The 25530-nt window shown below is 34.4% G+C and overlaps 1 protein-coding gene across 6 annotated transcripts in view; it reads left to right on the plus strand.

The window, feature by feature from the left end:
• The window catches only part of Nol4 (nucleolar protein 4), a 306970-nt gene that overhangs the window by 233657 nt on the left and 47783 nt on the right, over window positions 1-25530 (plus strand). For 5 of the 6 annotated variants that reach the window (XM_077792305.1, XM_026400031.2, XM_026400032.2 and 2 more), the window contains one exon: window positions 4383-4496. The exons of the other annotated variant lie outside the window; for it this stretch is intronic. In XM_077792305.1, the coding sequence (XP_077648431.1) occupies window positions 4383-4496 (114 nt within the window). The remainder of the gene's footprint in view (window positions 1-4382; window positions 4497-25530) is intronic. 6 annotated transcript variants of the gene reach the window in all.

A 25530-nucleotide genomic window follows, 5' to 3' on the forward strand; every position in this document is an offset into this window, starting at 1 on the left:
TTGTTGAATAAATAAATGAAGGTAGTAGTGACTTTGTGTATATTGCTTCCTGGAATCCTCTATGATGTAACATTATTTTTCCTATTATTGCTCACTCAACCCATTACTTTTATATAAGTAAAAATAATGATACCTTGCTGAATGACTTGGGCTCAGGGAAATTAAATCACAAACACTGCCACATATGTGGTAAAAGGCTGATTACAGAATAATATCCAGGTTCCTCTCGCTTCTTTACTAACTTATCTATTCTACTACTGTCTATGAATGAAGCTACCTGGTTAATAAAAGGGATCCTTTACAAGCTAAAACTTTCTACACAGCCTGTGTAGTTATGTCTTTAGGCATAGATACATCATTTGGGGGAGATGGTGTATGCCTATCATTCATTGCAAAATTCTTAATTATGTATTTTATAAAGTAAAAAGAGTAAGGAATAATCTCTTTTTTTCTTTTTATTTATGGGAAGGGGTATTGAATGCAGTGGGAATTTTTCCATCCTTTTCTTTCTTTTAAAACTTTTTTATACTTGTAAAAATCCTGCAGCATCTTTATATAGACCAAGTTCAGAGAACCCTAAATTCATTTAATTTATAGTTTTCAGACCAAAAAAACAAAACAAAACAAAAAAAAAACGAATAGTATGTTGGTGTGGTGACAAGTTTCACTGCATCTGTAAAGAAAGACACATTTATATTGTGCCAACAGCAATCACATCTTAAGTTCCAATTAAAATACGACTTTTTAAACTCCAGAAGCTGCATGTGACAGTTTAGCCATCTGTTGGATGAGACAACCATCACTGATTTGAGCCTAGATAATTATTATGATAAGAACTGTGCTTCGGAAAGTTCAACTCAGATCCCAGTGGAGAATGACTGTTAATTATGAAGAGATAATTAGTGAGGGCAGAATCTTATATCCAGGGAAAGAAATAGGTAACAAACCTTAATCTGGGTCTAGATCATGAAAAGTTTATAATTATGCACATTTTAATTATTATTTTAAATCCTCTTTTATGATATATATCAAATATATCAAATATTTTCTTTACCCTGATATCTTCCACCAGAGGAAGTATTGTTTTCCATAAACTGTTTGATTTTTTTGCATTTGAGATTTCTGCCAGATGTTCTCATCTCCAGTTATTACATGGATGCTTTTGTTTTATAGCCACTCTTTGTGACATAAAAGGGAATCTCTAGCCCTTGTCTCAGGTGGAATCTGGTCATAGCCCTTAGCACATGATTTTGTGCCAGGAAGGCCCTGAAGTGGTGATAGTAGAATGAGTTGAGAAACTATTAAATGTGGTGACAGAAAGAATCCAGATGATGATGGTTCTCAGACTTCATACTAAATAAAAATTTCAAACTTCTCTATGATAAAAAATGGCTTATGAAGATCAAAATTTATTAATTTCCTTTTCAGTTTCTTGATATGAGCATTTTCAATTTAGGTAATGAATAAAAGCCAAATATGGATGAAACATAAGTCAATCACTTTCATCTTTAGTATCTTATGATTAGGTACAATGTCATTGAGCTTCATGTGTACTGGGGACCACTGACATTTATTATCAACTCATCAATCAGAAGAAAAGAGATTTTTAGTATGATTATCCCACACATTTTGGACATGAAACTAAGCTTCATTTTACTTCATAACTAGACATTTTCTTGCTACTTTCTTGCTACAATCTTGAGAATTTTTATTGCAGCATTTAGAACTTGTGGCATAACTTAGAAAAGTTACACTTTTATTTTTTGTTATAAATGAAAAGTTTTAAAGAATTAATATGAATATAGAACAATGGGATTAAGCACCTAAAGAGTGCTAGGGAGATTCTAATGTATTCTTTGCTTAAATGCAAAATGGAGTTAGTTGTAAAGGAATCCTCTTTAGGAATGTGTAGTAAGCTCACTGAGCTTCAAGGAGGCCTTAGTTGTAAAATGAGAACAATTCCTTAATATGGACTATTATTTCCAACTTACCATTAGACTTATATATGAATCCAGGTCTTTCTACATGAATGTTTAAAACATTCCTTAGCTTTATATATTCCTAATTTGGAAGAGAGACACCTAATAAATAGAGAAAAATTGAGATAACAAGGAACAGAAGTATATATATTTATGAGTGCTATATGGCTATCAAGAATTGGATTACAAAAAGGGAGTTTGCTGATATTTTATTTAGTTCAATTCTATTCCTAGGACCAGATGAAGGATCTAAAAATATAGTTTATAAAATTATGAATTATCCTATCTGAAAAATGCTAACTACAATCAAATAATTTGTTTTCATTTTTTTATAACAGAATTTTTTATTCCCACTTTTCCTGTAACAGTTTTTTTCTCAAAAAATGGTTCCATCAAGAATATGTGGCTTAGGTTTTGGTTACAATGTTGAACCCAGCAGTGGTCATCTTTTAATGAGACACTAATTTTATAGCTTAATATTTATATATTTAATATTTTCTAGCTTAATGTTTACATAATTTTGGACTAGATTACTTTATATTAATGAAGTAGAGAAGGAAATGAAGAAGCAATATATGTTTTTAAATTATGCTTCTATCATTATGTGACCATATATACATATGATCATTATGTATATTATTATGTGACCATATATATATATATACATATATATATATATATACATATATATATATATCATATATCATATATACACACACACACTCACACACACATATTTATACACACATATATATACATTTATATATATATACACACACACACACAATATCTTTATTTATTATTTTTATATGGTGCTGAGGATTGAACCCAGTGCCTCACACATGCAAGGCAAGTGCTCGACTACTGAGTTACAACCCCAGCCCATGTGACAATATTTTTAGTTTTATTTAATTTGAACTTCTTAACTGTTCCCAAGATATAGTCCTGGCCTTTTGATTTCCTTCTTAAACTGCTTCTGCTGCATGCTTTCTGCCATTTCAGGGGCTTCTCTCTCCATTTGGCAAAAAAATGCCTTTAGACCAACCTATTTCTCTGTTGTCACAGTGGCCCAGCCTTCCTTTTGGATATCTCACAAGGTTAGCAGACCGAGGATCCTGCACCTTTCTTGGCCTTTACCTGCACAGGCTACAGGGTTTTGCAGAAACACTGTCTGAATGTAGCTGTTCTGGAATATTATTTGAGACCTAAGCTTCATGGTTAAATCAGCTAAAACATGTTTTAAATGCCAGAGTTAGTAAAATAAAACACGTACAAGAAAGACATGTATGTGTTCCTTCGGGGGAAAAAAAAAAAAAAAAAAACATTTAAAGAGTCTTAATTAGTTCAGAGACTTCTAATGAATGGTATCCCTACATATTTTGGACCAAGGCTTTGAAAACCCTATGATGCCACTGTCCATGCTAGATTCTTCAAAGATACTTTTATTCTGTAATTTTAAATTATTTTACTATCTCATGTCATTTAATTTTCATGTCATTTTTTATCAATCATTTGCTTATCTTAATTAAAAATGTTCTATATCATTAACTACTTCATCTTTCAGTTAGATGATTTTGCATGTAATTATGGGGAAAAAGAATGAAAATTTTTCTGTGATTATCACAAATGATATGGAGAGTCGCAAACAATTTATAGTTAATTAGGAGCTTAGTTGGGGGAATTAATTAAATTTCTCTGTTGGTCTGTGTAGAAGATGGATTTCCAACATATATGATTAAATTATTAATATAAACTCATATTTTATATATAAAATAAAACATGTTTTTACACGCACTGGCAAATAATCTCCCATCTAAATAAACATCAAACTTTTGGAATATGGAAACCGCTCTAGGACTGGCTTTTTAGCTTGTATTTAAACAAGATTATTTTTTAAAGTCTTTTAATCACATCAATTGTGTCACAGCTTAAACTGTAAATATTCACTATCTTCACATGAAAATTATTTGACATGGTGTGAGTTTCTGTTAGCTTTTCCAACTGTGTTTCAGCCCTGTCATTTGTTTTTCGTTTTGCTTGTTTTGCTGTGCATTGTCATATGTTACGAAAGAACTATAGGACTTGTTTTATTTGCAAAATCCAGTGGGCCATTTTGCCACTGTCTGATCAAACTCCAGTTTAATGGCCCTGACTAAATACGTGTGTCAATGGAGCCTCAGGAATGAATGATGGATCTGTGTAGTAACTCTAGCTTTAACCTCTAACTAGCTTTCATTTATCATCTTTACAATTTCCATTTCCTCTCTCTATTCAAATAAAGTCAATTGAAATGAATGGATACTCCTGCACATGTTGATGGTTCTCTTCTGAAGATAGCACTGTTCCGTTTTCATGATACTGTTAATAATTTTTTCGTATTTCTTTTCTCTCTCTTTTTTTTAGTCTCGACCTATTCCTTCCCACCTTACTTCAGCAGTTGCAGAGAGTATCTTGGCTTCAGCCTGTGAGAGTGAGAGTAGAAATGCTGCTAAGAGGATGCGTCTGGATAAACAACAGGTACTGAGGAGTCTGGGGTGTCTGGTGTGCACCAGCTCCATGGCAAATGCTGTTCATTTATGTAGAAGTGCAAACACTCCTGAATAGGTCTGACGTGCACAGAGTTAGCGGTTTTGTGTCATTGTGAATCTGAACTTGAAAAATGCCAAGCTCATGGGATCGGTGGTGATCAACTAAACTTATTTTCTGAATGAAAAAAAGACAACAGTGAAACTGAGTTAGAATTCTGTTTACTATTCAGTTTGAAGGCCAATTGCTTGGTAAGAGACTCTGATCATTTATAGGATTTCTTTTTACCTCATCATTTATCCTTATTTTTGAAAGAAAATGAGCCTTTAATTTCCTCTGGTCTTCTGCCAAATGCCAATATATTATGCTGAGGGTGGTAAATATGCAAAATAATATTGATAGACTGGAAAGCCATCAAATGGGAATGTAATGTAATGTAATGGAAATCCATGTCTTGGGTTTAGTCTCTCTTGGGTTTAGTCTCTAATTAATCATTTATTATATACCCCTTACATATCCTCTCTGCCTCTTTTCCAAGGGTATATAGTTTATGAAGTGTGGATGCATATATTTTTGGCGGATTTTTTGGTGAATACTCAATTGTCCCTTTAGTTTGTGTGTGTCTGTCTAAATTTTTTGTCTCTGTAATGCGTTTCTTGTTCTAGCTGCCTTTATTATCTATCCATAATAGAGAACTAAATTTAATATATTAAATGCTATGATCAAAGTTTGCTGTATTCTGGTTTCTGATTATTTTTACAACAAATGAACTGGGGTGCTTCATATTTCTGATTGAGGTTAAGATGAATAGAGACTAAATTAAGTTAGTTCAGTTTCATTTTTTCCTATAAACCTGTGGGTTTCAAATCAAAAAGGAAGTTTTTCCATTCCAAGCTTAGAATATTTTAAAATATTTCAGGATGGCATCATATTTGATGTGTTTATTATTATTAAAATATCATATGCTCACTCTGAATACAGCAAAAGATGAAGCCTTTGTTGCATTAAAAATACAAAATGAGCCTTGCCTAAAATGTAAGAATGCCAATATTGAATTTATTAATCATGCCACCAGTATTTATTCACAGGTACATATCCTCAGTTGAGAAGTTTATCATTATAATATCTATAAAATTTATCTTAAACTGAGTTTCCAAAATATACACAATACCATTAACATAGTGATTTAAGATTGCATGTTTTATTATGTTCAGCAAAATAAACCAAACTCAGAAGTCAAGGGTTAAATGTTTTTCTCTCACATGTGGAAGCTGGAGAGGAAAAAAAAGGAAAGAAAAGTAGGGGGGGGTGTCTCATGAAAATCAAGGAGAACAGTAGAGGGAAGGGAACAGGATCAGGGGGGATGGGAGCATAAGGGGAAATCCTGGGGAATTATATTGGTCAAATTATATTGCTATAATGTGTGCATATATGAATATTTAACAACAAATCCCACCATTCTGTACAACTATTGCCGCAGTCTGGCTGGGCACAATTCAGGAGCCACTTGTCAAAAGAAACTAACTTTATTTTTAGAACTACAAACGCCAAGCAAAAGAGCTCCTCAGGAAAAGAAACCCTCAGAGCCCAACTGCCACCACCGGCTTCCACAAGCCTCTCTCCCACACCAACCTCCCACCTCCCACAATCCTCCTGCTCTTGAGGCCAATTGGCTGGGTCGCGTGGGCGGAGCCAAAGAAGTCCCCCAATGAGCAGTTCCATAGTCTGAAGGGCAGGGAAACAGCCCAATGAACATCACCGCAGAGGAGCCAATCAGCTAGATGTTGCTGGGACCACTGTGAGCCAATCATCAGCCGGCAGCTGGAAGTTTGCTGGGGCCCCTTTGGCTGTGGCTCTCAACAACTATAAAGAACAAATAAAAAATATGGGGGGGAAAAAAAGATTCCATACTCTGGGCTAAATGCCCCCCATTTTTATCTTCATGTCTACGATTACTAATTGTGTGGACTTCAGCAACATATGCTAGTTCTGTGTTCTTTGGTTTCTTTATATAAAAGAAATCTATGGTAACTATACTGATCTTGGAGTTGTGATGAGAACCATAAATGACAGACTCATGTTATGTACTTGACATTGTGCCTGGCACATAGTAAGCATCAAGAAACTAAGCTTAGAATACTATAATGTCTAGCTGCTTTGTCACTGTGTTAGTGTCAATAAAACTGGAGAGACACATTAATGGTGCTAACTCTGATAGACGAGTTTTGAAGTCAGACTAAGTCCATTTAAGAAAACATCTTAGTTCTAGAAATTGAAATGTAATTCTGGAAATGAAAGGGTTCTCCTGATTATCATCTAGACAATATCCCATCTGGTTTACACTTTAGAATATCCTTGATTAATATCAATCAGGTAGAGAACTTCACTGAGAGGTAAGTGACAGATCCGTGTTACATGTTATCTAGAGCATCACTGAACAAGATCCCCCAAAGCTGGTTATCCAAATATTAGTGAATACTAATATTTGGCCCATCAATTAACTACTGTAGCCCTAATCTGTAAAATAGGCAAGACAAATATCTGATTTATGAAGTTATTGTGAAGATTTGGTAAGTCAATGTATGTGAAAGCATAGCATATTTAATACATTTACATATTGTTGAAGATCTATTTGCTATTTGCTTGAGTACCTGAAGTAGTAAGAAAATCTCACCTCCAGTGTAGACATTTACTGTTTACTAAGACACTTATCTTACAGTTTAAGAGTTATCCTTTTTTTGAGGATCCTTAAATTGAGTTCAGATTTGCTTCCTAGAGTTTCCACCCACTGAAGAGAATCAGCAGCAATAACAAGTAGGATTTCCTACTACCAGCCCTCAGACTGGAGTGGGTAAGGACCAATTGTCCTCAACCCTCCTGCTCATATTTGCGGTTTCCATTTTCTATATGTCCTGATACATAGTCATTATTTACCGCAAGGCTCATTTCCTGGGAATGAGAATGTTCTTTCCAGACCCTAAAACATTTCAGGAGACTCGGGATTTATGGAGGATAAGGAAGAAGTGATTTTTTAAATTATATTCTATGGTTTATTGGTAATCCTTTAGACAATTTACAGAGTTTTTTTTTTTTCATTTACTATTGTCAACAACCCCACAAGAGTGGGTGCACATCATTCTTACAAACATGTAAGAAAACCGATGCTCAGAGAGGTGGACAACTCATTTGAGGTTGCCAGCTGCTACATGGACAAGTCAGGCACAAGTCTATGTACCCAAGGCTCACACTTGGATATCTCTGTGATCCTGTATTGCCTTCTCATTGGTTATGTTCCCTGAAGATAAGCCCCCATCCTGGAATAAACTCTTAGGATTCATGTCAATCCATCCCTGCTTACAATGTTTCCACAGTGCAGTCTTCCGCTGGAAAATGATTCACATTATCCATAAAAACTTAACACTGAACTATAACTAGCAAAACAAGTTTTGCCTAGATGACACATTTTAAAAGGTTACAAACTTACCAGATTGCTTCACTTCATCTGGAGAATGGAATATGCACTGTGAACACTGGCTTAGTGCTTATAATTAGTTTTTCAAAAAATATCTGAGCTATTTATTCTTACTACCTACCAGTTCTGTAGATTTCCTTTGGGATACCATCCAGAGCCTTCTACCATGTGATTCTGCTTCCCACTGGATCATGGAGTTGGTGGGAGCCCTCTCCAGCTTGGATCCAAACCTCTGCCGAGCAATGACCAGACTTCTTAGGGGTCTTGGCAATGAGCTCATGCTTTCTGTATGCACTCTTAGCTCAACTCAGAATTCTTAGCATTTTCCAGTGATCCAGATATTCTTCACTGAACTCTGACTTTCTATAGTGCATAAAAGTTCAAAAACTGGACGGTTAAGATTTGTTCTTTGTTAAGTCACACATCTGACCCCTTACTGCCAGTGGTTAGCCACATGGAGAGCTATAATTATGTAAGTCCTTCAGATTTTATGAAGCTTGATGAATTAATTGGATTTTATAAAGCTCTTTGAGCTATGAACATGAAAGGTGTTATGGATGTGTTAAATACTTTATTTCTAATGTCCATTTTGCACTTAAAATCCAGAGGAAGCTTTTATTATGCAGCCCCAGCCCCGAAGCAAGCCAGTGGCAAGGACAAGAGTCGACTGCTTCATCAGAAGTCAGATCTCACAGAACTGAGGTCACTCCCTCATGCATTTTAGAATATATTCTGCATTTCTTTTAACATGAAAATCTGGAATTTTTGTATCATCTAAAAAATTCTTCCTTCCTTTGACAATTCAAAGCCAGACTTCACTTTCTATGACTTTTCTCCAATTTGGGGACAGGGATCCCTTCTCTGTAAGTTTATTATTTAGACATTATTTCTTTTTTTCTTGTATTCTTTAAAAACAAAGATGTCTCATTGTTCTTGGTTATAATTCATGTGGAGAGACAGAGGCAGAACATAAGAGAGATTAGAACCAGATACTTGATGGCAGTTTATTGCCTGTATGTATAATTTTTGCTGTTTTTGAGGGGTGACACATTTCATTTATAAGGTGGATGACTGATTAAGATAGAAAGTTGCTGAAGAACACAGGGCTTCCTTGGTTTCCGTCACCTGTTCTTTCAGTTAAATTAGTTTGCCGTTCTACATGAGAGATCGAGTAAACAAAGGGTCAAGGGCTTCCCCAACAGCAGCCCGGCAGGCAGACACTGCCCTTGAAGAACAAAGCAGTTTGTGCTTGGTGACAGTTTTTGCAGTGACTAGGACAGATGGGAAATCAATGGTTGACTGTGATGTGACATCTTTGACTCTATTGAAAAGATCACAGTGGGGGAAAGGGGGAGTCACATGTCGGTTACCTGTGATATAATAAAAGATGATGAAGTAGAAAAATAAAATACTCAAAACTGATGCATCCTTAAGTTGAAGGAAGGAAGGAAGGAAGGGAGGGAGGGAGGAAAGAAGGGGCCACTGGAAAATCTGCATGAACCTATTGGAGTAGGATTTATAATATTTAGTAAGCCCATGATTCCCTGCTATTTTTGTCTTCAATAGTGATAAATTCACAGCAATATGTATCTCTTTATGTTTTTTCCTTTGTTATGTTAGGGCAATAATACATGGACATATTACTAAAAGAAAGTAATTGTGGTTACAGCGGTTGAAAAGGTAGCCCTAACATGGTGACAATTTAGATAGACTTTTTATTTTGTCATGGACATATTTGGAAACTATATAAAACACTGAGTTCAACACAGACTTTTTGAGTTAGGCAACTTTTCTTTCACATTTCTGTAGTTGTGTGTCCTTCTGGTGACATTTATAAACTTTAACAAATACCTCACTAAAAGTATAATTTTTCCATAGGATCTTATTCTTAAATATAAGCATTAGGATAGTACCTGAGCTATGATTTGAAACCTATTTTCTATGGCCTGTCAGCCCACGTCTCTCTGCCTACCTATTCTTTTATTTTTTTAGTTTTTACTGGTGTATTGTAATTATGCATAATAGTGGCATTCGTTGTGATATTTAACATGAAGTGGTCAATTTCATTCCCCAGTACCACCCCATTCCCTTCCCTCCTCCCTCACGCTAATCCCCTTTCTTGAATTTATTGTTCTTCCTTCCTTTTCTTGGTCATTCTCAGTTTTTTAATTCTACTTCTAGAATTGTCCTTTCTTATGTACAAAATATTTTGGAGAAAAATCTATATCTTTTGAGCCTTTCAACATTTTTCAACATGCCCCTTTCATTCACAAGACAAAATATACCAGAAAAGAAAAATCAAGCACCTTTGAGGGTAATTCTTGAAATAGGTCCTATTTCCTGTGTAATATGTATCATTTTAAACTGTACGGGATAGGATATGCTTCACTAGTCCTCTCATTTGAATGGTAAAAGGGATAGCATGTTAGTTACCCTTAATACATCGATGCTTTCATTGATGAGAATATTAATAACACTACCATCAGAAACATTTATGGATGTAAGATCATATGAGACATTTTACAAGGCTTTTAAAGATATAATTGTTATGATTTTTATAGAAGTTTGGAAATGTAGAACACTTAAATAAAACTTCCAAGGGTACAGGGCTCACTCAGGATGGAGCTCCATGCTGACCCAGTCCTCTTGCTTTTTAAAATCCTACTTACTTTTACATTTTAAGTATCTTTTTAATCATATAAGATTAGTTTTGTTAATTTGAATAATAAATAGCATATTAAAACAAAACAAAACAAAAATCTTACTGGTCATTCTACCACCTGGTTTTATGGCATAATTTCTTCTAATATTTTGGGGGATAAAAAATCTTTCTTTTTAAAAAGCAAATGAATATTATATTGTATCCTTCCATTTCATTTAATTTATGAGTAATTACTCTATCACCAGGAATTTTACAAATATTTTTATAAGACTCTTAATATTCTATCATTTTTTGTAAATTATAAGTGCAAATTCTGCTTTTTATCATAATTTGCATGTGAAAGGATACCCTATCATTTTTAAGATAAGCTTTGAGAAAGTGGAATTACAAGGTCAAAGAATAGCAAGATTTCAAAGTCTAAAAGTCCATGCACTCACTCTCTACCCTTTCTCTATAAAACAAGGATTTTAGCTTATTTTATAGATATATCCTTTTTATAGTTTGTTTTAATTTCTAGGACTCTTTGACCTTTAAGAGCATTTCGTAACTCTTATCAAAAAACATTTCTCTTTTGTTTGTATTTATAGTGCATTAGAGTTATACATAATAGTAGGGTTAATTTTCATAAGTGCATATAACAAAGTTTTCTCCATTCTTCTCCCCAATAGAATCCCTTTAATAATAATTACTTTGAAAAGTCCACATTTAAAACTGAAGTGCAATTTATATTTAATATAAGTTATCTATGCTCACATGAAAATATAATTTTTTAATTTCTTTTTTTTTTTTTAGAGAGAAAGAGAATCTTTTTTGTAGATGGACACAACACAATGCCTTTATTTTTATGTGGTGCTGAGAATCGAACCCAGGTCCCACATGCACTAGGCGAGCACTCTACCACTGAGCCACAATCCCAGCCCCAATTTTTAAAAATATTAACATAAATAATATATGAGATGAAAGTAACATAAAAATGTATATTAATAAGGGGATACCGTGACACTAAAAGATGTAAAGATATCACCCGACGCTTGCAGCTGTATGTCACATCTAAGAGTATGCAGCAGCTGAACTCATCCCCTGATATATCTATGTCGTGGCAACTCATAGTGGTTGGTGACACAATTTCTCAGTGGTGAGAAAATGTTGGTGAAGTTCCAAGTGAAACAATAATGATATTCCCTGGATTTATGTGGTCGTGGTATTCCGGAAATAATTCCATACAGATGTAAAAACAGGCATTAAAAACTTTGTTTATAGCTAAACTAGAGTTAAACCTATTTACCTAGAAAGCTATCTAGTCAAATTTTAAAAAATTCACGTGGGAACAAGTAGTCATGGAACATGTTAGGCTTTTAATAAACCCATCTCTTACCTAGTTAATACAAGTAGCGCCTGCTAGGTAATTCCCTCATATCCTCAGGGTTAGGTAACATTATCTTTGAGAAGTATTGCTATCTAGGATTTGAATGAAACAATGAGAATTGTAAATAATAAGATGGATTTCTAGACAGTGAATTCTTTCAACTCAGTTACTCTCTCTCTCACTTTTGTTTTGTTTTGTTTTGTTTTGTTTTGGTACTGGGGATTGAACCCAGGGATGCTCCACTTCTAAGGTAGATCTTCAGCCTTCTATTCTTTTTTTTTTTTTTTTTTTTTTTTTTTTGAGACAGGATCTACTAATTGCAAGACTGGCCTTGAACTTATGCTCCTCCTGCCTCATTTTGAAGAGAATGAATCTGAGACTCAAACCGCCCCCAATTTTTCAGTAGGTTTTATGCTCACGTCAATGAATTTTTCTTTCTTCCATCTTTTCCTTTTGATTTTGTTTTTCAATTTTCCAAAGTTTAAGAAGAAAAAAATGTACAATATAAGATAAAAATAGCTTAATGAGGCCCGTTGGTCTAATTGTATCATTTTTTTTTGCAAGGATGAGCTGATTAGATATCAATAGTCAGGTCAATTATGCTCTCAGACAACAAAGTCATATATCTGACCTTAATTCCAGTTTTATTATTGAAGTTCAATTCCATTTTATATTTATCAATCAACTATTTTAAATACCTCCTAACACATATTTATATCTTTTCATATTTGGAATTCACCACAAATTAAATTTCCTGGTATGATATTTACAGGAGAGAGATTATGAAATCCAGACCTTTGCTATAAATAGAATGACACAAATGGTCAGGTCTAAGAATCTCCAAAAAGTTATGTTTTCATCAGTTCTAATCTCCCCAAATTTGCTGTTTGTACAAAAGCTTGGGAGGCTGTGTACTTGGTTGCTTTTCCTTTTCAGTGATGGATTTGTGCTGAACAATCTGTATATTCTCATGGTCTCTAAAGTGTTGGCAGTGTTTAGTAAAGCATCACCGTCTGAAAGAACACAGAGTTTTTTCTTATATGGATAATAGCTGACACCATTATCAAAGTATAACCTTATCAAATCTTCTCAAAGTATAACCTTAAGCTCATAAGTACAAAGTGGTGGACGAATTAGCAAACCAATCGAGTCAACAGATTGATGACAAACATTCTCAGTATGGAGTCCTTGCCACCTTACCTCCATTAGATCAGAACAGACTCTCAAAATGGTTACAATCATATATTTATGTTGAAAACTACAGTAATAGTACCTATCTATTCCATTAAAATTTTGGAAACATATAAAAATTTACATAAATATGAAAACTAAAGAAAAGCAATGATAAGTGTGTGTATACATACATATAAATAAAAACACTTTACAGATGGATCAAGTATCACTTATAGATGATTTTAAAACATATTTATCATTCTGATTTTAAAACTTGAGCTCATGGTATGCATTACATAATACCTGGGAAACCTGGTTAAAATACTTTTACTGGAATTTTGTACCAGCTCTTCAGAGAAAAACATTTGGCCAGAATTCTGTTGTTGTTTTATGAGCAGACTAATTGTTTTGTGAATTCGAATGCCTTAGCATTAACTCAGTTGATTCAGTTCAATATGAAATAATTTCTGTTGTATTCTTGAAATATAACTTTTTAATGGCAACTTTTTTAAACAATATTTTTTAGTTGTCATTGGACCTTTATTTTATTTATATGTGGTGCTGAGAATTGAACCCAGGGCTCACACATGCTAGGTAAGTGTTCTACCACTGATCCATAATCATAGCCCTAATGGCAACTTTTTTAAACTTTCTTTTTTTTCCCCATGGTTTTTGAACTGTGATAGGTATTTCCTTACATATTTCATTATCTGTATCAGTAAATAATGTGATTAATATAAAATGTATTCTAAACACTTCAATGATTTGTTTATTTGACACATATATATTTAGCAGTCATTATGATGGACGTTTTACTCAGTACAGATACTAACAAAACATGTAAAGTGGGGTGAGAGTTTTACTGAGATTTACTAAGTGCCAGATTTATTTGCATGTACTCATTGCTTTGTCGTATTGAATTCTGACAATCTCATTTCTGAGCAGGTATTTTTATTCTCACTTTTCACATGGATAAGACATATTATCTTTCTTCAATAAGCTCACATTCTATCAAAAATAAGTAAAATTAACATAGTAAATGAAGTCATAAAGCTGTGATGGGGAGTGTGCTACAAAGCCTTCCTGTCCAACCCTGGAGGGCTTCCCAGAGGGGGCTCTATTTGAGCCAGATCTCGAAAAATGAAGGGGACTTTCGTAGGCCATAAAGCTAGGTAATGCTATTTGAGATATTTGGAGCATTTCCAAAGAAGGAGGCTCTTAAGTACCCAAAACAGCAGCTTTCTGTGAGGGAAACTTGGGATTCTTGCTAAGAAATGAAAGGAAAGAGCATTAAATTTTAAGGTATAAATTAGATTGTACAGGGTTTCTGTATGCCTTGTGAAATTATGTGGAATTAAGTTCCACCTGCTGGAAAAGAATGACAAAGGAGAATGGTGTGCCCAGTTTCTGGGAGTTTCAGAAACCAGTGGACCAGAAGGTGTGGTTGAAATTATAGGAAAGGTGAGGTCCTTGAACAGAAAGGAGTCACTTTTTTGCTACTTATTATTTCAAGTTTCCTATTTAAATGCAACACTATGGACAGTTGAACATGTACCTAAATATAATTATGAAGATTAACTGCTACAAAATAATCATATAGTTAGAGTATTTCTAAGCTAAACATGAGTGATTTGGGAATACCTATTCTTCCATACCACAACATTAGCTCAGCTAATTAAAAGTTTTATGTATACCAATATTTTTAGCTCACATAAATGCATACAAATTACTATACGGTTTTAAAGACATCTTACAACATCTCAGAAAAAAAAAACCCAGACATTACAATTTTTATTAATCAATGAAATTTCAGCTCTTTTTCCAAATAATTAAAAATAAAGTCACGTCTGTTCAAAGTTTTTCATCAGTGCACATATTTTTCCAACAGAAGGATCTATCAATGTATGTGTAACCAGTGATGTGGTGACATCATGGTCTTGTCCTTCAGTAGTACCGTGTGACACCCAAATGACTTCCCTCTTTCATGGGTGGGAAATCTGAAACTGAGAAACTGTTTCTTTGGGGTGACTTCTTTGGTTTCTCTGGAAGCAAACCACAATGTCTGAATCTTTTGGGTTTCTCTGACTCATTCTACTTAACTGTTTGATTTTTCTAGTTTCATTGAGAATTCTCCCATATTTATATAGGAAATTATTTTTGAAAACTTTAGGTTTTAAAAATCTTTGGCTTCTGATATTATTAATTTCAAGAGGATAAATGGTGAGGTGTGAGTAGGTGGCTTGAATCCAGACAGAGAAATTCAACGTGGTATGTGTGCCAAAGTCAGGGAAACATATGGTTTACGGAGTTCTCAGTGAAGACAGCATCCTGTTGAATATTATTTTAAAACCAATTATTTTTAGGCTTAGCAGATAAATGCAGCATCTGACATATTAGGTTTATGCCATATATATTCATTTCTATAATTTATTTCTCATAATTTGTTCATTTCTTATTCTAGCCTTTCTCTCTCATCTATCCACTTTAAAATCCATTAGTTACTGTGAACCAATAATATTTTGTGTATTGGGGAAATGGAATCAGAGTCACACACTTAGTTAGATAATAAAACAGTTGACAAATTAGGTGACATTTGCTGAAGAAAGGGATTTATGATGTTTGGCATAACTATTGGGTTCAACACAATGAGACCAGTGGCCTTGGGAGACACATAGTTGTTATCTCACTGTGGGAAATAAGCATTTCTGCACAGCTGGGTATTTCTAGGGAGCTAGAAATTAGCCCTGATTAAAAATGATTTTACTTTTGTTTCTGGTAGGAGTTTTTCTAAAATGTAATCAATGTATTTTCAGTTCACAACAAAAGTTTAACCCTACCTTAAACCTTAAAGGTGAATTTGACTACTAATCCTACTAGTGACACCGAGCTTTAAATGTGGCTCAGGTGATGCAGGACAGGTGGTGGTACAGGAGAACCTATGAAATCTGTTCTATTGAAAATCTTCCTGGTCAGGTTGACTGGCTTCCTGGCAGGTTTACATCTTCCTCGTAATGGGGAAGGTAGTCTGACTGATCTTTGCTGCTCAACTTTTCTGAAATGATCAATTCATTATAAGTTCCCAAAGTTTCCACCTTCAGAATGAAAGTCCATCTTTGCTGTGTTCTCAGTGTCTTTTGCCTTGTCAACAATATTTCAGAAAAAAATATATGTATTTTTGGCTTCAACAATCTAGTGACTGCTAGATGTCTACAGAATGACCTTTATTTGTTTTTATTCACATCCTGTTTATGAGATTCAAGGATGATGCCTTCTCACTATTTAGGAGCTTATACAAAGCTATTTTCTAATAGTTGATACCTGCACCTTCATCAAGAAATAAACTATGCTCATATGGAACAAAACCTAAGTCATGTTTATTGTTAAGTTCCTTTTAATTTTTCTGCCTTGAACACCAGTTAGCATCCAAATAACATTTTAGATGATGGTTAAATTTAAAGTCCAGGGAGATTCTTACATTAAGATCAAATCACTTCTTCAGTATCATTTTATTTCTTATTGTAGATTTTCTTGGTTTTATTATTTAAGAAAACAGTACATTCTAGCAGCAGGAAACTCTCAGCACATGGCAGAATTGGTCAATTTTTTCATCTCTGAATTTTGTGGTTAGCCTCTTGTTCCCAAGTGCTCTATAAAAATCTAAGTGCCACTTAACAGAAATTATGGTTCTGAATTCTGGATAGAGGCCAGAAAGCAAAAGTACAAAAAGAGGTAATGATGATAACTATAAACTTAAGTACTAGAATAATAATAATAGTAATAATTATACTAACAACAATAATAATAAATTAAATTTATTTTATAAAAGAAACATATTTTCAGAAATTCGTTTTCAGCTTAGGTTTTTCTTCCTTTCATCCTTCCGTCCTTCCTTCCTTCTTTCTTCAGGGATTTTTTTTCTATGTTACTAGAAACAATTTCCCTTTAAAAGGGAGAGAAAAAATCAACATGGTACCAAAAAATTAGCTCCCTTTTGATTTCAGGGTAATGTTCTGAATAATGAAAATCAGAATGCTTCATAAATTTCAACTCTTAATGTCATCATACATTCATAGCATGCAAGAATTTGAATATTACTTTGGATGCAGAACTCAGAAGGTCACATTAGTTTAATTCAATTGCATTTTTCTGTCATTAATTATTGCCTATGAAGCAAGTTTCAGAAGTTCAATGAAGCTGTCAATCTTTGAATGAATCTCTCTGCACATGTGAAGAAAATTTTCTTTCTTTCTCAGGAACTGCCCAGTTATCCATAGATATTTCTTTAATTTTTCAATCCTGCATTTGAGTTGGTTTTTTAAAATACAAGAAACTTTCTGTAATTCTTTACATTTAAAATAAATTTCTCAAACTTTGACTTATTGATTATTCATATTCTAGTAGCAAAATTTATTGAAACTATTTCAAATACCCAGATCCACATATAACTTCCAAGTTCTTCACTATTTAGTTATCAAAGTATCATTTGAGTGTATTTAGGAAATAAATTAGGATACATATGAGCAGGACATCATACATGATTATACTTAAATTTTTTCTTTTCTAGTTTAACTTTGCATTCATATATATTTTCTCACTTAGGCTTTTCAAAGAATCAGTAAGATATATTTTATTCATATTATTATTTACAACTCAAAAGTACACAAATAGAAAATGCAGTAGTTCCTTGAGACCACTTGAGACCAGTGGCCTCTCTCCCTATTAATGGCATCTGGGTGATTTAGAGGTGTTTTGAGTGTGGCACATGCCCTGACTCTTTTGTCAGCATTCCCTGGGCTAGCTGTTCTCAGCTCTAGTTTCACTCCTGTGCATATTTGTAGATCCATCTCAAGGTGCACCTGCTTTAAGATGCCCCTCCTAGATCAAATCTTGGTTCACAAAACTAAGTCTCTTTCCTAGTTCTCTATACAGCTTCTGTGCTTAGTGTAACTTATTTTATACTAAATTATATAATATCTAACATGTAATTGTATCCAGGTGTGTTTTGGAATGTTGTTTGACTCTATGATTTCATATCACTCTCTGGGATTAAAACAGCTTTGGATTTATAATCACTCTGAGCCCCCTCCACCCCCAAAATACCCAGTTATTTTCACGGTTGACATAGGCACTTTATAAAATCCATATGTAGGCTGGATGTAGCATTGCAAAAAGTTCAGTTGTAGGGAGGGAGAGAACCTTTTTAATGAGATGTCTGCCAACACAGTAGGAAGGCTCAAGCCTGATAATGACAACATATGACTAGATAGAGAAGTAGTCATTGGGGTTAATGCTGCAATTTAAAATACTGTGTGACAGCCTGTAAAAACTCAGCTTCACCATCAAATAGAGAAAAATCACAAATATGATGCAATAGGAACCAAGGGTATAGGCTAAAGAACAGACAAATAATGTCTCAACATTTAGTTCTTTGGCCGCTGTTGCTTTTTGCTGTTCAGTGAGAAAAAGAAGACAGCTATTAGGTTTCTGATAAAGCAATTAAACCAAAGCACAGATGCAGGGAGCTGACCTGACATTTGCCCCTGGATAGTTGTCATAGCAGCAGGCTGAATAGAGCAGCTTGATATGAGTGCTACTGAAAGCTTTGAAGGTGGTTCCCTGCTAAATGCATCACATTTGAACATTAATATACAAGAATGTATATCATTTTTGAATGGTGGCCATCTTTCTCTTTTATGTAATTCTCATCCAATTTTAAGTACTCATTCCATAAGAGTTACATGTTGAAAGGCAATAATAACTTTTAGGCTTTGAAGGACTAGCAGCACCACCATAAGTAGACACTGTGTTTCTAGAATATTGTTCCTTAGGGAGAAGATACTTTAAACAGTGTTGTTAACAAAAGAAAGGTTTAGATACTACAAACTGGATGTAGCTTTAAAATTGTATATGTATATGTATACCCAGAGAGAGACACACGTGTATCTATACTCAACAAGTAATTTTTTTCTCATTGACTCTTTGTTCACAAGTACATGCATGCAGCCATTTAAATTACATGTAAAAAGATTTACATACATGCAAATTAAGTGCATCTAAAGGAAAGGTGATTGTCAACACATTAAAAGACTTTTGAGATGATTACTGGAGTAGTCACTTGAGTTTTTAAAATATTAATTCTATTTTAAAAGGCTAAGTTTAACATTAATGTACAATTGTCCTGTCAAAATTGAAGTCTCTGTCTTTCTCTCTTTGCATGGTCATGTTCACTCTGTGTCTTTGTCTCTCTTTTCTTTTAGGAAGACTAGACATACTGGATAAAGTATACTTATCTAATGTAAAATAAGACTGCAAATAAGATTGCTTTATAGATATGGGGCATCAGGCTTCAGCATATCTGTTTGAGCAGACTCAATTCAATTTATAACAGTATACCCTCTGTTGTTCCTCTCAATTCATGTTTGTCCCATTTCAAAAATATATTCACCCATCTCAATATCTCCATATGTGTTAACCCACCCAAAATAAAATCTTATCATTTTTTGTCATAAAAACTTGTGCAGATTTATGGAGTACTATATAATGAAATGATGCATGTACATAACATATAATGATCACATCAGAGTAGTTATGGCCACTTCACACTTTTCCAGTTATTTTGAAATATATCATAGATTGGATCAGACTATTATTGCCCTACTTGTTAGAGAAGGCAAATCTTATCTTAAATCATTCTAAATCTAGAGTGGATGAGACTCTGGATACAATTCATCTGGGAAAATTCCTTTCCATGTGTGGACCTGTGAATCCTGGACACATTATATCTACTTCCAAAATACAGTGGTGGGACAGGCATAGGACAGATATTTCCACAGCAAAGGGAGAAGGAAAAGGAGGGTTCCTAAGTTTGTCCTGCACTCATCAGTGCAGTTTCATTAGATTTTAACTCCTGGGAATAATCATCTGGAACTCAAGTTTCTGTCCTTCTGGTCACCTGAGGTGCAAATTTATGCTTTTGTCCCACCTGGGCAGTGGTTTAGCCAGCGCAGTCTAAGGATGCCAGTTGGCCAACTTCAACTTGGGGCCCATGGCTCTGGCCTCAGAGTCATTCTTCTCTCATTCAGCCCCATCCATTCCTGTCCCTTCCAGTCTACAACAGTTTTTATGCTGGTATAAATTTTCAAAAACTTTAGTCAGTCTCTCGTGGATGCTGAAATGATCCACACCCTTGGACATAAGGATTCTTCACATATCCCCCTTGGATATCTGGTTCCTGGCATCTGCTGAGATGGTTGATTGGACCCATAAGTCACATGACTAGCCTCTTTAGCTTACTGTTGTCTAGCTATATTCTATTTCCAGAGTACACTCCAGGAAATTTTCCAAATCAAATGCTTATTTCTTTGTTCATTCAACACATAACATGGGCTAACTCCAACTTGACATTCCATGTACTGAAAAGTGTATGTGTTTATTATGCCTATGACTATACCTAATCGTAATTTACTAGCAGAAGTATCAAAAGTATAGAATTTAAAGTATAACTATAAATGAAAAATATATAACTACCTCCAGTTTTAAACATAGGAAAATAAGTATAAATTATCTTACAGTTTTATTTATTTGAAAATTAGAGGCAAATTCTAAAGATTCATTTATTCATTATTTAAATTGCATGAGCTTTGTCATTAGGAGAATGGTATAGATCTCTATTTCTCCCTCTTTTTCTCTCTCACTCCTCTTTCTCTGCCACCACTACATAATAGAAACTTATACAAAATTAAATTTTCTATCAAAACTATGAAGAAATGCTTGTCATCTGAAATCAATAATAGATATGGAGAACAGAATCACAAGAAGTGGAATTATTAAAAAGCAAAAATGATTATTAGCCCCACTCCCTATTGTACAGGCTTTGCTTTTTTATGAATGTGCCATATATGTGTGTGTGTGTGTTTGCGCGTGTGCTTGTATGTGTGTATGCATGCATGTTTGTGTTCAATCCCAAGGCTGCAAAGATTCCAGCATAGTGTTTTCTGATCCTAAAGAAAGATTGTGTAATACCTGATGGAGAGGATTTGGACATTTTATTATTTGCACATATTGCAGTAAAGGCAAGCCAGCACAAAATGGAGGGCCACACCACCCTGCAAGCAGAGGTAATATATAGGATAAGTTGCATGTCCACTCTACAAGTGGATTTCTTCAGCTCTTTATTGAGCACATTCTTGTACTTTACAACCAAAGTCACTCTCTCTTGATCCTCATGGAAGGGTTGGTGACAGGGGAAGTAACCAGATTCTCCTTTATATTTTCTTCCGTTTTCACATTCTTTAGAGTCCTTCTTACCTCACTGCCCTGAGCAACAAGATTTCCTAAACACTAACTAATGTATACCCCAATTATGTGTGTGTGTGTGTGTGTATTACATATACCGTTATGTTGTTATTGCCAAACAGGTAAAGAAAACTGCCCCCTACACACACAGAGTTCTTTTTTTTAAAAGGCCTTAATAATTTAAATATTTCACTTTGTTGTAATGTTAATAAATATTAAGCATAAGATGAAAATACCATATGTATTTAAAATAACTTTTTCTAATTTAGAGATAAAGATGCTATAGGACTAAGTGATTCGTACTTGCATGCTTTATATATTTCTCCAAACTAGAACCAAATGTAATTAGGCAACTAAAAAAGTGCTTCTTAGTGACAAGGAGATGCCTCCTGAAAAGTATTGTCCATCTATTTTAACTGTAAAGTGCTGAACAAGCTTTAAATGTATATCTTCTGTTCTAAAATCAGACTATGATTAACCAATATGTCTTTTATTATTTAGCTAATGCAAAAGCACTATAGAAAATCTGGCAATGATTTATTCATTATGGAGGTGACCACTTAAGGCAGGATTTCTGAAAAGTTATAAGTATCTTAGCAGGAAAGCACACCTGTTGGAATCCCAGATTCACCCCTGTGCAAGGCAAGGGAATAAACATCATGGCTGCCTGGCTCCAAGTACCTCCCTCAATCCTTCCCTGAGCTGCCCACTCTGGTAAAGGAAAGGGCTTGCATCTTTGTATTTGTCTTTGTTTTCTTGGTCTTCAAAGTTCAGATGTGAAGGAAATGATGTGGATGCTTCTGTATCTAATAACTCAAAATGCCTGTTGAGGAAGCACCATTGAGATACCTGGGGCTATGCTAAACCTTTGACAACAGATTCCAATTCAAGAGTGAATTACACCATTAGGTGTAACAAGTATTCCCAGGAATAGCTTAACCTACCTTTCTATTCTAACAAATAACTTGCTTCAACAAGTTCAGCAAAACATTGCTGCAATATTCTTGCAGGGGTGGGACATGAAAATAAAATGAATCATTTATTTCTCAGTACATTAATGCTATCTATATTTAAAAAAAAAAAACGTATAACAGGGGCAGTGAATGAGTGGCAATCTGCAGAAGTGTTTTGGTCAGAACGTTTTTTTAGAGGTGCATTTGAGCTGGGTGTGGTAACGCAGGCCTATAATCCCAGTGACCTGGAGACTGAGGCAGGAGAACTACAAGTTCAAGGCCAGTCTCAGTAACTTAGTGAGGCCCTATCTCAAAATCAAAAAGGGCTGGAGATGGAGCTTGGTGATAAAGCACCCCTGGGTACTTTAGTATCTCCTCTAATTGAATGCTTTTAAGTGAGTAAGAGATCTTCAATTTAGCACTATCCTATTAGAACTTCCTATTGTTCAATAGCCAGACCTCCACACTTGCCTGGTCCCTAGAGGCAGTTCAGTTTGACAAGACTTCTGATTTACCTAGTATTAGCCAAGTCTTTTACTACTGAAATGTATGCACCCACATTTTTGCTTTAAAAATTAAAGCTTTTCTACCCCTTTGAAAAACATGAGGATGAGAAATAAGGTAAACTAAGAGTTTTACACATTTCTACCTATTAAAACCTATAGATACTGCCTCCTCTGAACATTTCTATAGCCTTAGAAAATTTTAAAAGACTAGGAATAAGAAAATTTTAAAAGAATAGGAATAAGAAAATTATTTAGATTTGATACTTTTCTAAATTTTAGTATACAAGAATGTATGATGCCCTTGACAAGGATACTTAACCATATTTGATATAATGCACATATTAGTAAGTATACATGAAGAATATATGAATATATAGCAGTAAGATTACATAAGTCCAACTCAGCTGAATTGCAAACTTCATCCTTAACTTCAACTACAGAATTAAAAGCTTACTTCTTTTTTAAAACTCTAATGTTTGTGAGATCACTGTGAGCTCCTTGAAACCAGCCACCCTGCTTGCAGCAGAACATAAAAGGTAAACAATTGAGCAGAATTCTGCTTCCTTTCTTGGAAGGAGTCTATCAGTATTCATTTTAAATTGAACTACCTGTCATTCCTGACAAGTCTGGAGGGGAGATAAACCTTTGGATCCCAAAGTAGGTCAATATTATTTACTTTTGGTCATAACAAAGATAGGTGTGGTTGAAAAGCAGAACCAGAGTCCTCAGATTGCAATTATAAGATGTTTATAAAACAATCAGAAAAATAATAAAATCACTTAAAATAAATAATCCCTGAAATTAAGTATCCTAAAAACTCCCAGTCTATAAAATGTATTTACAGGAATTTAAGAACCCAGTCAGGTAGCCTTTAGTAAGCGGCCAACTCCCTCACCCTAGGCACATACCTTAGAATTGAGGTCCTTATGTTTCCTTATTTTGACATTAACTTCCTAGGAGTTTTAGATGATCATATTGTTTTTTTTTTTTTTTTTGGTTGTTCAAAACCTTACACGGCTCTTGACATATCATATTTCAGACATTAGTTTCAAGTGAGTTATGAACTCCCATTTTTACCCCAAATACAGATTGCAGAATCACATCAGTTACACATTCACCTTTTTACATAATGCCCTATTAGTAACTGTTGTATTCTGCTACCTTTCCTATCCTCTACTATCCCCCCTCCCCTCCCCTCCCATCTTCTCTCTCTATCCCATCTACTGTAATTCATTTCTCTCCTTGTTTTTTCTTCCAATTCCCCTCACAACCTCTTTTATGTAGTTTTTTTTAACAATGAGGGTCTCTTTCCATTTCCATGCAATTCCCCTTTTCTCTCTCTTTCCCTCCCATCTCCTGTCTCTGTTTAATATCAATCTTTTCTTCCTGCTCTTTCTCCCTGCTCTATTCTTAGTTGCTCTCATTATATCAAAGAAGACATTTGGTATTTGTTTTTTTAGGGATTGGCTGGCTTCACTAAGCATAAACTGCTCTAGTGCCATCCATTTCCCTGCAAATTCCATGAATTTGTCATTTTTTAGAGCTGCGTAACTCATATTGGTTTTTGTAGTTGTATACTCCACCTCTGCAGCATTTTACTCTATAATATTCAAAGAACCTTAGGGAAATTAATGGAACCTTACTTACATGGATTCTGTGGGGCAAATAGAACTATGCCCCTCATCAATCCAAACACTCCAGTACAAAAAGAGGGTGGAGATCTGGGAACAAAAAGATCAGAATGAGCTCCTGACCAATATTGGAGCATCCCTACTTGCCATTTGTCAATCTACAAGCTGAACTGTCCCGGGTCACTCCCTTTGCAAGAGTTCGCAAAAGGCAGAGGAGGAAAGAAAATTTAGATCATTTGCATAATTTAGGCTCTTGGAAATTAAAAAATATTAATCACCTTGTAATAGTTTTGGTACAGAAATGAAAAAAGAAAGAAAGAAAACCCTCTGTTTAACTGCAAATCCAGCCTCCTGCATAATGCCTGGGTTTAAACCAACAGAACAAATCCCATCAAAGGGAAGTTTTGAACTAGAGATAATACTGAATTTGTGGAGCTATATCCTGTGCAACTTATTGTTTTTCGCTTTGTTTAATTTTATTTCAAATTCTTTTAGAATGAAAACACCCCATCCTGAATAATTTGAGTGATCTTTGTATGTAAAGCTATAGTTTAGGGCCATTAGGAAACTTTAAAAGATTAAAAAACATGTTTGAATGTTTGTGAACATCAGAAGCTAGAACTAAATATGGACAACACTTAGTACTAGACATGCCTGAAAAATCTTAATATTTAGCATCCACGACACTAAGCTTATTTTTTTTAACTAGGAAAATATGATGGTAGAATATTTTTAATTTGAAAATTTTCTCAATTCTTTTGGCACATGGTATTACATTAAATTAAATAAGCATTGGATATTAAAACTATACAACTAGTTTTCTTTCCCTCCTCCTCCTCCTCCACCTTCTCCTCCTCTTCCTCTTCCTCCTCTTCTTTTCTCTCTCTTTCTCTTCCTTTTTTAAAAAAATATTTTTGCTGTGCTGGGAATGGATCCTAGGGCCTCTTGCATGATAGGCAACTGTTTA

This window comes from Urocitellus parryii, chromosome 13, assembly GCF_045843805.1.
Source record: "Urocitellus parryii isolate mUroPar1 chromosome 13, mUroPar1.hap1, whole genome shotgun sequence".
Lineage (NCBI taxonomy): Eukaryota > Metazoa > Chordata > Mammalia > Rodentia > Sciuridae > Urocitellus > Urocitellus parryii.